The 16044-nt window shown below is 41.6% G+C and overlaps 1 protein-coding gene across 2 annotated transcripts in view; it reads right to left on the minus strand.

Annotated features, from left to right (window-relative positions):
- Positions 1-2228: 2228 nt before the first annotated feature.
- Positions 2229-16044, minus strand: part of LOC145355829 (cytosolic arginine sensor for mTORC1 subunit 2-like) — a 57512-nt gene continuing 43696 nt past the window's right edge. For both annotated transcript variants that reach the window (XM_080208235.1, XM_080208236.1), the window contains exons 5-9: positions 13662-13785; positions 10755-10862; positions 8924-9006; positions 4707-4801; positions 2229-3260 (exon numbers count right to left, since the gene is read on the minus strand). In XM_080208235.1, coding sequence (XP_080064361.1) covers positions 3195-3260; positions 4707-4801; positions 8924-9006; positions 10755-10862; positions 13662-13785 — 476 coding nt within the window. In that variant the 3' untranslated portion in view covers positions 2229-3194. The remainder of the gene's footprint in view (positions 3261-4706; positions 4802-8923; positions 9007-10754; positions 10863-13661; positions 13786-16044) is intronic.

A 16044-nucleotide genomic window follows, 5' to 3' on the forward strand; every position in this document is an offset into this window, starting at 1 on the left:
TTCTCCCCGTGTCTGCATGGGTTTCCTCCCACCTGCTAAAGATACGAAGGTTAGGTTGATTGGCCTAAATTGCCCCTTAGTGTTCCAGGATGTGTCGGTTAGAGGGATTAGCGGGGTAAATATGTGGGGTATCAGGGATAGGGCCTGGTGTGGGATTGTTGTTGATGCAGACTCGATGGGCCGAATGGCTTCTTTCTGTGCTGTAGGGTTTCTACGATTCTATGAACTGACACAATACCAGAACATATTGAATTGTAAAGCTCCAATGGCTGGTTAGTAAGAAAGAAAGTCTTTACTTCTTCCAGGCAGGGTTTTATTCCAAGTCACATAAAACCCTCCCTCTGTCATACACGTCCAATGATGTGCTTAATATGTTATCTGCAATCTGCTAATTGGTAATTTAATCACTTGTTGACCATAAACTATTTCCTACCTTAACATTAATTACTTTTAAAGCTGAAAGTTAATTGATTTATGTTTCAGTTCAATGGAAGTGACATAAATTTACAAGTTCACTGTGCACAATTTCACAATCACAATGCAATGGTTTAGGTGGGATGAGGCAATAAGGAAATGGTCTCATTTCAAATCTAGGAAACAATAATTAATGATTTCTTTAGCATATTTACCTTTTTATCATGACCCCTTACCCCCCCCTCTCCAGATGGGTCTGCCCCACACACCATTTCCCCTCCCCCCCAGCCTCCCCCATTCCAGTTTGGGTCTGCCCCATGCAACTACAAGGGGTCACTCAGCCATTTAAACTCAGGTACCGGTGCACCCTCCACAGTCTGAGTATGAGTGAATCATTCATTGGCTGTTTGGATAGCCTACCTTGCTTGTGCTGATTACTCTTCAGCAGATACTCATCATCCAACACAGGAAAATGATGATGATCTGCTCCCAGCTGCCCTGAGCTGGGTGACAATTGTGCTGCTCCCAGCAGAAAGGGAAGTATTGTGCTCATCTCCACTACAAAAACAATCACAATAATCACATTGATGTGGAGATGGTTGGGGAAAGGAGCGTAGTATGGTATGTGGCATGGTGGTAGTGGTTGGCACTGCTGCCTCACAGTGCCAGGTACAATTCCCAGCTTGGGTCACTGTCTGTGTGGAGTCCGCACATTCTCCATTTCTGCGTGGGTTTCTCCAGGTGCTCCGGTTTCCTCCCACAGTCCAAAAGACGTGCTGGTTGGCCTCTTTTAAGTTGTCTGACGTGATTCGAACACACAGCCTCCAGCTTTGAAATCAAATGCGCTTTTGTTGCTACACAAGCTCATACGGTATGGCCATGCTAAATTCTCCGTCAGTGTACCCAAACATGTGCCGGACTGTGGAAACTAATGGATTTTCACAGTACTTCATTACAATGTTAACGAAAGCCTACTTGTGACACAAATAAATAAACTTTAAACTTCAAATTTCAATTGTCCTACGAATATGCAAATCTCCTCTTGCGACATTTGAATGTGCAAATTTAAAGCTTTCTACAAGGTCTGAACAAGGGAGCTTCACACCACTGGGATCATAAACTAGGATAATGCAGTTAGCTAATCACAGCAAGGGGACACGGTTACTAATAAATGGAATAAAATCATCCATAATTGCCTTTCTCAAATAGACTCGCGTATGGATAGAAGATGCTAAAGGGGATTGACAAGCTAGATGTGGAGAGGATGTTTATTCTTGTGTGGCCATCTAGAACAAGAGGTTATAGTGTTAGGATGAGGGGTGACAGATTTAAGTGAGAGAAGTAATTTCTTCTCTCTCTCTCTCTCTCTCTCTCTCTCTCTCTAAGGGTCATGAATCTAGAATTCACTACCTCAGCACGGTGGGACATTGAGGAGATAGACAGATTTTTAATTAGTAATGGGTTGAAGGATTATGGAGAATGAGCAGGAAAGTGGAATTGAGGCTGAGACAAGATCAGCCATGATTATATGGAGTGGCAGAGCAGACTCGAGGGGCTGAATTGCCTACTCCTGCTCCTAGTTACGTTCTTATGAAGCCACTTAAAAAGCAAATCAGGCAGGAGAAGGGATACCAGAAGACAGGAGAAAAAGGTGGAGCAAAAGGTGGGAAAAGATCAAGGAATACCTAACATTGAAAACAGCCAGCACACTCAGCTACTGTTTTCTTCAATCTTGCACCATCAGTTTCTGATCCGATTGTCTTTTCTAAAAGCACGCAAACAGAAACACTTTGTTTGGTAAATTAATTATTTTAATAACACTTAATCTCAAAAACAAGTTTCCAGCCAGCAACCCGAGCTGCTGACCAGCAAATAAACTTCACAGATACAGGACTTTAGTTCCTAATAGTAAAACAATTAATTTTAAGTTCGGCACACACTGGTTGCAGTGCGACTAAAGCACCTGTTATAAGTTTCATGAATAAAAACCACAAGATGGCAGCTTTCTTATTCCACTCTCCTCGATCTCATCCTTTCAGCATCCCACAATAGAGGAAGCTCATTGTAGTGGAAGAATAGCAGCACCGCTTAAATACAGACCTTGGAGGATTATAATTGCAAGTATATTAAAATACTTAGAAACCAAGTAGAATTAAATAAGACTTTCATGGATAGTTAAATATAATTCATTACAGCCATACAAAATCAGGCTAAAGATCCATCCAGAAATAGACTCCAATAACATATCAGAGAGGGTTGAATAATGCTATAAACCTCCCCACAACCACTGTTCCCCACCACCCCCCGCCATTCCACCTTCTTCATTTCTCTTCAGGCATAGATTCAAGGGGTAGGGGACTCGTAACAACTCAAACGTTTAAGGTTCACAACCCAGCTTACCTGCATTACATGGTGTTTGAAAGCTATTTCACACTACATCCAGTTTAACCTTAAGAAGCAAATGGAGCGCTTTTGCAGGCCTTCAAGAATTAAGGCCATCCACACATTGAAAAGGTGTTAAATGCAAAACAGGAATGCAAATTCTCATGGCTGTTTGCAGGAGTAGTTCAATCATTGAAGTAGTAAACAGAATTTAACCCAATTTCCTGAAGAAAATTAGCTAATCTTAATTCTAAGTAAACTGTTTAACGCCATTCATCTAAATGTCGGTCTTGTGCTGACAGTGTAGGCTCCTGGAAGACAGCAATTCCTGGTATTTAAAGCTTACACATCAACTTGATGGATGAAGTCATTGCAGTTAAAAGATCAGGTGGTCTTTGCTATCTTTCACCGTTCTGACGCTGCTGCAGCATGGTGATAACACTATCAATATCTTCTTCAGGCACCTGGGGAAGGAAAAGAGGAAAATAGTGGTCGACTAATAATAAATAATGGACACATTTTTGAAGCTTCAATAAAGATTCATCTTCCCAAGCAAAACCCCACATTGCCACTGTTCCTCACCCGCTGAACCACCTGGCCCAAATTAATGTAGGGGATATCTAAATGCTTATAATCAAAACCATATGGCTTTCATTTTTTAAACATCGTGTTCCTACCTTCCCTCAGACATCATGCTCCTACCTTCCCTCAGTGAAAAACTTTGAATACATGGAGACTAGAAAACCTGGGATTACTTTTTGTTTTATTCCTTCAAGAGGTGTGAGCCTCACAGAGGAGGCCAGCATTTACTGCTTATCCCTAATAGCCCTCAAGAAGGAAGTGGTGCTGTGCTGCCTTACCAAACTGTTGCAGTCCACGCGGCGTAGGAACGTCCACAGTACGGTTAGGAAGGGAGTTCTGGGATTTTGGCCCAGCGGCTTTGAGCTCAGAATAGTCAGTGGTTTAGAGGGGAACTTAGAGGGGTTGGAGAACCCATGCAGCTGCTGCTCTTGTCCTTTTAGATGGGAGGTGTCATTGATTTGGAAGGTGATGTTGAAGGAGGCTTAGAGAAGATTACTCTCCTTAGAGGAGATATGATTGAGATGTTAACTGAGGAGTTGGAGACTAGTGGGACAGTCTAAAGTTAGAGTAAGGCCTTTCATGATTAAAGTTAGGACAAAAAAACATGGAAGAAATTTGGAACTCTATTCTGTAAATGCTAAGCAAATTCTTGGATCTATCAATTTCTGATTTAATATTCTGCAAACCAAAAACAGAGATATTGGACAGAGACAAGAATATGGAACTAAATCAGGTCAGCCGTAATCCGACTAAATGGCAAAACAGGAGCAAGAGGTTAAGTGGCTAACTCAGTAAGATTCCCACATGAGCAGTTGGGACAGAGGGCACATCCAGAATGTGAGTTTGGGAATTCAATGCAGAGGGGAAAAGAGGTGCTGTTTCTGTTCTTAACTTTTTAATCTTCAGAGAGTGGTCTTGCCCTGCTGCAAGAGGAGAGGCTACAAGAGTAGGGAGATGACTGGTAAGTGGTGGATAAGCTGCATTTCTCCACTTTAAAAACGACATTAAGGAAATATAAAAGAGTTCTAGCTTTTTAAAAAATATTGGCATCAATTTAATGCAAGAGTCTTTTAACTAAAAGTATGGACGGGGGAGCTCAGTCTCACAGTTTGCGCAGCCAGCAATATGTGGAATCTCCTAGACACTCCTTGCAGTCTTGATGACTCTACAACTTGAGTAATAAATAAATTATCTAAAAAAAGACCAAGTTCTTCACAAAAACACCTTCCTCTATCCATTGATATCCCATCGCATCTATTGTTGTTAAGCAAATTGACACACGTGCATCAGGCTGTGTGTAAATATGTGCAGAAAATAAAGTCTTTTACCAGAGCATGGTCAAAATGGAAGGTGCTGATGTAGTAAGCAGAAATGTCAGCATTCGCGAGAGGCTCAGAGATCTGTGCGACAATCCCACATTCATCTGAGGAGATACATTTAATAGCATCAGGATTTCCAGAAATAGAATAATGGTTAGATCAAAGAACCAGCATCGTATTGACAACAATGATTATACTCACTGCATTATACTAACGTTCAGGTGGCTCCTGCAATGAATTAAACCCTGAAAATAATCTGTGAGATTTTGACTCAAGCATTTGTTAAGAAATAGCACCTTTTCACATCAATAAGTGAAGGTCAGATAGTTGAGGAGAGAGTTACACTTCGATATTGGAGTTGAACAAACTACTAAACAATGAACAGGGCTTTTATTTTACATGCAAAGATTTCAGTCTCAGCAGCACAGGTTATATTTGTGCTCAAGACAGTACAGTGGTTAGCACTGCTGCTTCACAGTGCTAACTCAGAGTTCAATTCTGGCCTTGGGTGACTGCTTGTGTGGAGTTTGCACATTCTTTGTGTCTGCGTGGCTTTCCTCCAGATGCTCTGGTTTCCTCCCACAGTCCAAAGAGGTGCAGGTTAGGTGGATTGGCTATACTAAATTGCCACTAGTGTCAGAGTGGTTAGGTGGGGTTGATGTCGGTGCAGGCTTGATGGGCTGAATGGCTTCCTTCTGCACTGTAGGGGTTCTATGATAAGATTTCATTCTTAGGCAGCTGCCTGTGTGGAGTTTGCATGTTCTCCCCATGTCTGTGTGGGTTTCCTCCAGGTGCTCCGCTTTCCTCCCACATTCCAAAGATGCATAGGTTAGATGGATTAACCATGGTAATTTCACAGGGTTATAGGGATAAGGTGGAGGAGGGCCAGAGTGGGATGCTCTTTTGGAGAGTCAGTGCAGACTCAATGGGCTGGATGACCTCTTCCTGCACTGTAGGGGATTCTATGGTTTTATAGCATAAAGATGGACTCAGAATCTCTGACATTTAAAATCCAAACTGGGAGAGATGAGAAAAGAGGAAAATCAACTAGAATCTCGATATTGTAACATCCTCTCTGAGATTAGAGCAATTACTGACAGATTTATTCCTTATTCAAGCAGATGGAGGATAACTGATGGGCCAAAATGAAGCATCAAATACTTAAACCCATCAGACAGAAATTTCACTAAAAAAAACAACCAAATAAAAAGGAACATTTTGCTCATTCAGCTGGGCAAGTGCTTGGCATATAAACTTTAAACAAATGAAACTGGGATCCCATTACAAGGCACTGCATTTAAAAAGGCAAAGAATCACAATCTCCTGCAGATTTGTTAACAAAGCTATCCATTTTGATTTTTCAGCCAAAGTAAATGGACAAAAACCAATCCAGCTCACAAAATGAGCAAATCAACAGCCGCTTGTTGACTGCCACTGTTAGTTTGTCATTCTCCCAAACACACAATACTTCAATTGTATCTCCCCACATCCCTCACCATTTCCCTCAAAGCACACAGTGAATATGGAATTTATACAGCAATGTTAAAACAGACCAGAATATTAAACAAATAGAAGATGGAAACCAGGGTTTTACAAGTTTTCCTGAATTGGATGTTTGCATAACCGGATTGGGCAACATTTGTGATTTGGTGACTCATTCGCCAGATTTGGATGAACCACATCAAGCAGTATTGGGCCTCACTCACTCTCTGCCCACTACACCCACCACTCCACATGCACTGCTCCACCCATCCTAACCTAACCTGAACCTGTATGTATCTCTGTCACATCTCCCCTCACGTCCTTTGAGCTCATGTTGCACACAGCCCGGATCTGCTGTCTTGATCCCCATTCCCATTAACTGATCCCCCACCCTCCACCAAATTCTTTCCTGGCATCCCCACCCCTTCTGCCCTCCACCTCATTTCCTGTTCCTTCAACACCCCCCCCACCACACCTCCTGCACACCACAGCCTCATTTCCTGTTCCTGCACCGCCTCCTCCCCCAACCTACTTTCCTGCTCCCCCACACAACGACCCCTCCCCCCCACCCCCCCAATTGTGACAGACTCTCCAAAAGAGCAATCCACTCAGGCCCTCCCCTCTACCCTATCCCCATAACCCCATGCATTTACCATGGCTAATCCACCTAACCTATGCATGTTTGGAATGTGGGAGGAAACCCAGGCAGACACAGGGAGAACGTGCAGACTCCAAACAGGCAGTTGCCAAAAGTGCAGCTTATTGACTGGATGAGGAGTACAGTAACATGTTGCTACTGCAAGTTCTCTAACATCCAGGTGGGTGGTGAAGCTTGGTCCTAGCCTTTGGTAGAATCTAATGATCATGATGCTCAGGTTCAGCTTTAGAAATTTCAGGCTTGAGTGAATTGAGCAGGCCCACATTCTCTGGTTATTTTTCGTGGATCCCTTAAAACCACATGAATCCTTAAGGGGGCGAACTGACCCTCAATTGATAATCCCTGCTTTATTTTATAGATATAACAAACTTCTGCATCTTTAGATTAAAATGAGTTGAATTATTATTTGGCCTCTAATTATCCCTCCCTTTCAAAACTACTGTCATCACCACCTTCCCTAAAATATCATTCTTCATCCGAGCAAATGTCCACCTCATCTCCAATCTTGCTTTCATCAAAGTCTTCAAACCTCTTGTTGCTTCCCAAATCTTTGCCCTTATTCCCACAAATTCCAGAATGCCCTGCTAGTATCTATCCACTCAGGCTTCCATCGATGACAGTGCCAAAATGGATCCAAGCAAAGTAACCAATAACCCTATTTAGCTGAAGTGATTCACTTTGATTAGTTCCAAAAACATTACTCTTTTTTGGAAGAAGCTTAAGTCAAGCTCAGTCCTCCACCCTACACAAACCCAGTGCCTCTTAAAAGGCTGTAATGTTGCAAAGCTTCAGCTGCTTTGCAGTTTGGTTATTGTCCGACAACAAAAACTAAATTCTGTGTAGTTTGCCTGGGCCCCATAGTTCATTTCATAGCTTTCAAATCCAGTTCTGAACCAAAAGAAAAAGGGATGGTGCCCCTGTGGACCAAAACATTCCATTTTGTTAATTCATGGGCTGTGGGAGTCGCTGGCCAGCTCAGCATTTAGTGTCCATCCCCAATTGTCCTCGAGAAGATGGTGGTGAGCTGTCTTCTTAAATCATTGCGGTCCATGTGGTGAAGATACACCTACAGGGCTGTTGGGGAGGCAGTGTGCCAATCTGTGTACCAATACCAATGTAGGGAGGGCACATGCTCAGCCCCTGGTCCTCACTGTGTGCCATATGCCAGGGCAGAGGTTTTGTAGTACCCCTCATCAAATTACACTGGCTAGTCTTAGGCTAAGTGCATCATCAAAAGCATTCCTTAAACACTGCCAGGATTTTAAGAATATCATTCACATGGCTGCAAGGAAAAATTCAGATGCAGCGATCGCCGTCTCCACAAACTGAATCAGCAGAAAAATCCTTGTTATTTTGAAGGTTTTTTTTTAAGTCTATGAAAATTCATGGGGGTCACATCGGTGAAAGCATTATTTACTGCTGGATGCTAACCTTTCCTTACACCCTTTCTTAGTGAAACAGTGTCACCAAAAGAAACAAGATGGGAAGATGGTGGCGCTGTGGTATTCCAGAGGCCAGGCTAATGCTCTCGGGACAAAGGTTCAAATCCCACCTTGGGAACTGGTGGGATTTTAAAAATTCCACACTAAGTTCACAGCTGAGATCGACAGGTTTTTAAAACCAGGGAGGGGATCGAGGGTTATGGCGATAAGGTGAAAAAATGGAGTTGAGGATTATATCAGATCAATCATGATCTCACTGAACTGCAGAGCAGATTCAATGGGCTGAATGGCCTATTTCTGCTTATAAATGCACCTGCGAGCAATGTTCGTCAGTAGGGACTTCATAAAATTGATTCCAGTAGATCCCAATGCCATCTGCATTCTGTTAAACCCGAGCATGACTAGGACATATACATGCTCTTCAAAAATACATTTCTGGTCAAATAATGAAAAGGTTATCACGATGGACGCTTGTAAAACTGGTTGAAACTGTCTACAAGTCCTGGTGACCTCCACTGAAATCAATCTATACATCCATCAGTGGCACATCACAGAGAAATTAAAACTGGTTTCTTTAGCCCATTAAATCTCAGGTTTTTCATCTCCTATCCAGCTACTCATACCACAGAGACACACTCAGTTACCAAATCCCAGGGGTTGGCCACCTATCCGCACCATCCTCCAGAGCTCACTCGAGGCACTTGTGAGTAGCAGGTTGCTGGGGAATCTGTTGAGGAAGCAGATAGTCGGGTGAAAAGATGGAATGGCAAACAGCCCATTTGCCCATGGGAAGGTCATCCTGCCGCATGTGGACACAGTCACAACCATTTGCATCACCCAAGGAGAAAGATCAGCATTAAAATGAATAAACAATCTCCAACGATAAATCTAGTCAAGTATAGAATATTCACGCTTACAGGCTGCATTACTTAACCCTGGTTTGCTGCCCTCTAAACAATCGTCCATCACAACCCTCAGCACAGGAGACAGCATGGTGGCACCACTACCTCACAGCCTGTTTAATTTCTGGCTTGCATCACTGTCTATGCAGACTCTGTGCATTGTCCTCGTGCCTTCGTGGGTTTCTTCCAGATGCTCCGGTTCCCTCCCAGAGGCTGAAAGATGTGATTAGGTGCATCAGCCATGCGAAATTCTCCCTCAGTGTACCCGAACAGGTGCCGGAGTGTGGCAACCAGGGGATTTTCACGCTAACTTTAGCTCTATCCACATAGAGTAATATGGCATGGAAACAAGCTCTTCAGCCCAACTTGTCCATGCTGCCCTTTTTATTAAAGCTCCTAAGCTAATCCCAATTGCCCACATTTGGTCCATATCCCTCTATACCCATCATGCCCATGTAACTATCTAAATGCTTTTTAAAAGACAAAATTGTACCTGACTCTACTACTACATCTAGCAGCTTGTTCCAGACACTTACCACCCTCTGTGTGAAAAAATTGCCCCTCTGGACACTTTTGTATCTCTCTCCTCTCACCTTAAACGCATACCCTCTAGTTTTAGGCTCCCCTACCTTTGGGAAAAGATATCGACTATCTAGCTGATCTGTGCCCCTCATTATTTTATAGACCTCTATAAGATCACCCCTCAGCCTCCTACACTCCACAGAAAAAAGTCCCAGTCTATCTAGCCTCTTCTTACACCTCAATCCATCAAGAACATGGGTTCTATCTTTCCGAAATGCACTCAGTGGCCCGAGTGAGAAAAAAAAATTGTAATGTGGCCCTCACGTAAAAAGGTTGACAGGAAACATTTAGTGGACACTACATTTTAGAAAGAACTCTGAGGTTTTTGAGATGCTACAGAGGAAACTTACAAGAATGATACCAGGGGTGAGGGACAGGAGTTATGTGGAACGATGAGAGAAGCTGGGATTATTCTCCTTGGAGTGAAGAAGATGAAGGGAGGTTTAATAGAAATGCCCAAAATTAAATAGTTAAGGAAGAACTGAAATTTAACATAACGAGCAAATGATTTGGGATACACTGCTGCAACAGAGAGTGAGGGAAATAATTCCATTAGTAACTTTCAAAAGGGAACTGGATTTTATCCTTGAAAAATGTAATTTTTTCAGGGATGTATTCCAAGATAAAGTGACTGAGATTAATTGGATAACTTTCAGAAAGTCAACACAAACAAGGTGGGTCAAATGGCCTCCTCCTGTGTAATATGATTCAATGGATTGAAAGACAAAATAAGCAAAAGAAAACTAGCTTTATCTATGGGTATTTGAACTAGCACAATCTCCAATAATCATTTGCTGCCATAATTACAGGACAGAATAAAATTAACCCAAATAGCAACGTTGCCTTTGTTTGGTTAGTCCTTTGCATCGGTTGGAAAAACTGTTCAAATAACATGAAATGACAAAGCATAATTTTCAAAACACTTTAAAAAAAACTCCAAGCATCTACTGTCACGGGTTCTCTTAAAAAAAAGAGTTTCAAGTAAACCAACCTCTTCTGTGTCTGTGTGTCCACTACAATTGAAATATAGCCATCAATCAAGGAAAAGGAAAAGAAACGAATATAGCCAAGATCCTGATCAGCAGAGCGAGCTTTCAAACTGCAACAGAAAGACAATTAATCCTCTCACAGCCATTCCTTTTCAGCAGCAATTCACTTCAATTTGTAAATTCTATAAAATCAAACACGGTTTGGCTATTCTCACGGCATTTTGTTCATTTATCCATAAAGAGGGAAAACCCAAGTTCAGGCCCAATCAGGACGGGGGAGTGGTTTTGGTAGAGATGAAAAACAAAACACGCAAAAAGTCACTTGTGGGAGTGACGTACAGTTCCCTCAGCATGTTGGGATCGAGTATAATGGAAGAAATAATAGGAGTTTGTTAGAAAGGTACAGCAATAATCATGCCAATTTTAATCTACTGAGAGGCTAGAAATATCAGATGGCCAAAGGACCCTGGGTGGGGAGTTCATAGAACGTTTTCAGGATAGTTTCTAAGAACACCCAATTCTGCAGCCAACCAGCGAGCAGGGTATAAGAGGTATATCTGGTACTGTGCAACAAGATAGGTCTAATTATTGACTTCATAGTGAAGGCAGCTCTAAATAGCAGCAATCATATCATGATTGAATTTTACTTTCAGTTTGAGGGAGAGAAGAGTGGGTCCAAGACTAGGGTTATGAACTTAAATGAGGGTAAATTGACCGGAGGAATAGAACAATAGAGATGCAGCGGTAGGGACATGTAAAGAAATATTTCAGAAAACACAGAATAGATACATTCCAACAAGAAAGAAAAATTCCAAGGGGAGGACACACCATCCATCGTTAACTAAAAAAATTTAAAGATAGTAAAGAAAAAGCATATAATTGTGCAAGGGTGGGCGACAGGTCAAAAGTTCGGACAGAATATAAAAACAGCAAAGAATGACTAAAGGATTAGTAAAAAGGGGGAAAAATTAGAGTACGAGAGAAAAGTGGTTGGAATATAAAGACATAGGAATTTCTTTAGGTATTTTTAAAAGAGTTAAAAAGTGATTGTTGGTCCTATAGAAAGTTAGTCTGGGGAATTAATAATGGAAAATAAGGAGTTGGCAGATGAATTGAACAGGTATTTTGCATCAATCTTCACTATAGAAAACGTGAGTAACATCCCAGAAATAGCTACAAATTAGAAATGAAAGGGAGGGGGAGGACTCACTGCAGTCACCAGGGAAGTGGCACTAAACAAACTGTTGGAGCTGCAGGCTGACAGATGTAATCATAGGGTCTTAAAAAAAGTGACTAGTGAGACAATTAATATTTCAGGGAAGATTCCATTAGATTGCAAAACACCAAATGTAACGCCTTCAATCAAAAAGGGATGAAGACAGGAAGGAGGAAACTACAGGCCAGTTAGCTTAACATCTGTCAGAAAACATGTTAAGTTATTATTAAGGATGTCATAACAAGGCATTTGGAGAAATTTTTGGCCAGCGGGCAAAATCAACATGATTTTGTTAAAGGAAAATCATGTTTAGCCAATGTATTAGAGTTATTTGAAGAAATAAAATGTGATGTGGATGAAGGGGAACCAATGGATGTACTGTACTTAGATTTTCAGAAGGAATTTGAGATACTACATCAGGCTCATGATGTGGCAGGTAATATATTGGCATGGATAAAAGGTTGACTAGCTAACAGGAGATCATAAATGGGTCATTTTCTGATTGGCAAGATGTAATGATCCCACAGGGATCAATGCTGGGTCCTCAAATTTTTACAATTTATGAAAAAGACTTCGAAGAAGGGACTAAAGGCTGTGGTTACTAAATTTGCTGATGATACAAAGATAATCAGGAAAAATGTGATTTTGTCAATTTTGGTGGGTAAAATAAAAAAAGCATGTTATTTAAATGGTGAGAAATTGCAGAGATGTAAAGGAATCTGGGTGTCTCATAGTGCATGATTGTGAAAGGTTAGTATGCAATGAATTAGGAAAGTTAACGGGACATTATTGTTTATTGTGAGGTAAATATGATACAAAGTAGAAATGCTACGCTTTAGTTATATGGGGCATGGGTGAGACCACATCTGGACTTCTCTGTACAGTATGGTCTCCTTATTTATGGAAGAGCATAAATGCACTGGAAGCATTTCAAAGGAGGTTTACTCACTAATACCTGGAATGGGCAGGCTGAGTTATAAGGAAAGTTTGGACAGGCTAGGTTTGTGTCCACTGGAATTTAGAAGAGGAGACAACTTAATTCATACACACAAGATGCTGAGGGGTCTTAAACAGGTGGATTTGGAAAGGATGTTTCATCTTAAGGGAAAATCTAGAACTAGGAGATCACTGTTTAAAAGTAAGGCGTTACCCAGTTAAGACAGAGGATATAAAGACTTTGGAACTCTCTTCCTCAAAAGGCAGTGGAAGCGGAGACCAGATATTTCTTAATGGCAAATAGATAGATCTTGATAAACGAGGGAATGAAAGGTTATCGGGGTAGGGGAAATGGAAATCAAGTTGAGATTATAATCAGATTGGTCACGATCTTATTGAATGGCTGAGTAGGCTCAAGGGATTGTGTAGCCACCTCTGCTCCCAGTTCGGACGTTCATATGTCAATCAATTATAAGAAAATAAAAGGATTGAAGTGGAACTGAAAATCACCACATGAACTATTCCAAATCACATGGTGAAACCTTATCAGCCATGTAAAACATTAGGCAGAAGACTAAGCAAAAGCCATATTTATTTGCCTGAAGTTGCAGGTACGGGTATTCCGGTAATTAGCAGGGAAATGATAGCAGGCGGTCACTTGACCCATCAAATTTAAGGATCAAGTATAATGGCCTCTCTGTATTACAGCAAGTAATAATTAAGCAACATACATCCAACAATTTACAGAGATCCATACCTTGCAGAGTAGAACATTACATCCATGAGAATAGTGGCAATAGTGGGAAGAGTATCTGGATCCAAGCTCATTACGCAGAATTGGTTCTTGGGGCTTAACACTGGATGAACTGTGGGGCTGGAAGCTAGAAGAGCAAAGAGTAAAGTTAAGATGCTGGTTAGCAGCTCACCACCAAGAATAAACCATGAGCCCTTTCCCTCTTCTCTGGTCCCTAATCATCATTAAAAGTGGCTATTCAAGCTCTCTCTCTTCCAATGAAGCAAGGGTTAATTTAGTTTCTTTTTAAAGATATGCACACACATTCAGTTGGGGTAACGTGAGGAAGAACGTATTTTACCCGAGGGTGGTGACAGTCTGGAATGCACTGCCTGGGGGGCTGATGGAGACTGATTGCCTCATATCCTTTAAAAAGTATCTGGATGAGCACTTGGCACATTACAACATTCAGGGCTATGGGCCATGGCAGATGGGATTTAGTGGGAGTTCAGGTATTTCTAATGTGTTATGCAGATTTGATTGCCGAAGGGCCTCTTGTGCACTGTTTGGTTTTATGATTCAGTCAACTTCTTAAAAAACATTTAAAACCTGGGTTATTTTCTTTCCTTATAAGCTTCAGTTCCCAGTAGATTTCAATGACCATTTAATTCAAATTGCATCGCAGACGTCCCTGTGGAACTACACCATGTTTAGAATCAAGCCCAATTGTACGAAACAAAAGTCTTTCGTATTTGCTTAAGAATCACAGAATCCCGACAGTGCAGAAGGAGGCCATTTGGCCCACTGAGTCTGCACTGACCACAATCCCACCCAGGCCCTGTCCTGTAACCGCACGTATTTACCCTGCTAATCCCATGACACTAGGGGCAATTTAGCATAGCCAATCAATCTAACCCACATATCTTTGGATTGTGGGAGGAAACCCCATGCAGAGACAGGGAGAACACACAAACTCCACATAGACAGTGACCTGAGGCCTGAATTGAACCCGGATCCTTGACGCTGAGAGACAGCAGTGCTAACCGCTGTGTCGCACCCTCCTTCTCCCCCCCCCCCCCGCCCCCTTTAAATACAAATAGTTCAGACATTAAATAAAGTTGTCACTGATACTGATGCCTTCAGTAAAGGTGCAACAACCTTGAAAAAAAACCTGCATTCACAATCTACGCACTTAGTACTTTACACTGATTCACATTTAAAATTAGATAAACTCTCTTTCAAGAGGAATCAATGCAGGACTATCTGTCCAAATCTTTTTTTAAAATCTGATCCAATCTAAATAGAAAGCAAAAGCGCAACAAGGTTTCTAAAAAAAAAGGTAAATTTCTAAAACAGAAAAGGTTCCACATGGCGGGCTGATACAGAAGGTGAAATCATATCGCATCCAAGGTGAGCTTGTAAGATAGATACAAAACTGGTTTGGGCATAGAAAGCAGAGTAACAATGGAAGGGTAGTTTTCTAACTGGAGGCTTATGACAAGTGATGTTCCATAAGGATCAGTGCTGGGGCCTCTGTTGTTTGTAATATGTAGAAAGGATTCAGAGGAAATGTAGGTAGTCTAATTAATAAATTTACAGATGATACAAAAATTGGGGGAGTAGTGGATAGTGAGGAGGGTACAGCAGATATAAATTGGCTGGAGACCTAGTTCGAAAGATGGTATTTAACCTGGACAAATGTAAGGTGATGCAATTTAGAATGTCTACTGCAGAAGTAAATCATAAATGGTACAGCCATTAGAAATATTAGCATACAGAGTGATCTAAGTGTGCAGATCCACAGTTCTCTGAAAGTGGCAACTTATGTGGACAATTTGGTCAAGAATGGTTTTGGCATGCTGGCCTTCATTGGTTGGGGCCAGGAGTATAGGAGCTGGGGAATCACGTTGCAGCTGTATAAGAGTTTGCTGTGCTGCATTTGGAATACTGTGTACAATTCTGGTCGCCACATTACCGGAAGGATGTTGATGCATTGGAAAGGGTGCAGAAGAGATTAACCAGGATGTTGCCTGGTTTTGAAGATATGGACTACGAAGAAAGGTTGAACTAACTATGATTGTTTTCATTGAATATCGGAGGATGAGGAGGGACCTGATAGAGGTTTACAAAATTATATCAGGCTTGGATAGACAGAGTCTTTTTCCCAAAGTCAAAGGGTCAATTACTCGTGGGCATAGGTTGAAAGTGACAGGGACAAAATTAAGGAGATGCAAGGGGAAAGGTTTTCCACACAGAGGGCGAATGCCTGGAACACCCTGCCAGAGGTGGGGGTGGAGGCAAATTCTATAACAAGGTTCAAGAAGCATCTTAACAGATACATGAATAGAGGGATATGGACCATGCAGGGACAAGAAAATACTAGATTAAAGAAGTATCTGTGCTGGCA

Source organism: Carcharhinus amblyrhynchos, chromosome 20 (genome assembly GCF_965287045.1).
Source record: "Carcharhinus amblyrhynchos chromosome 20, sCarAmb.v2.hapA, whole genome shotgun sequence".
Lineage (NCBI taxonomy): Eukaryota > Metazoa > Chordata > Chondrichthyes > Carcharhiniformes > Carcharhinidae > Carcharhinus > Carcharhinus amblyrhynchos.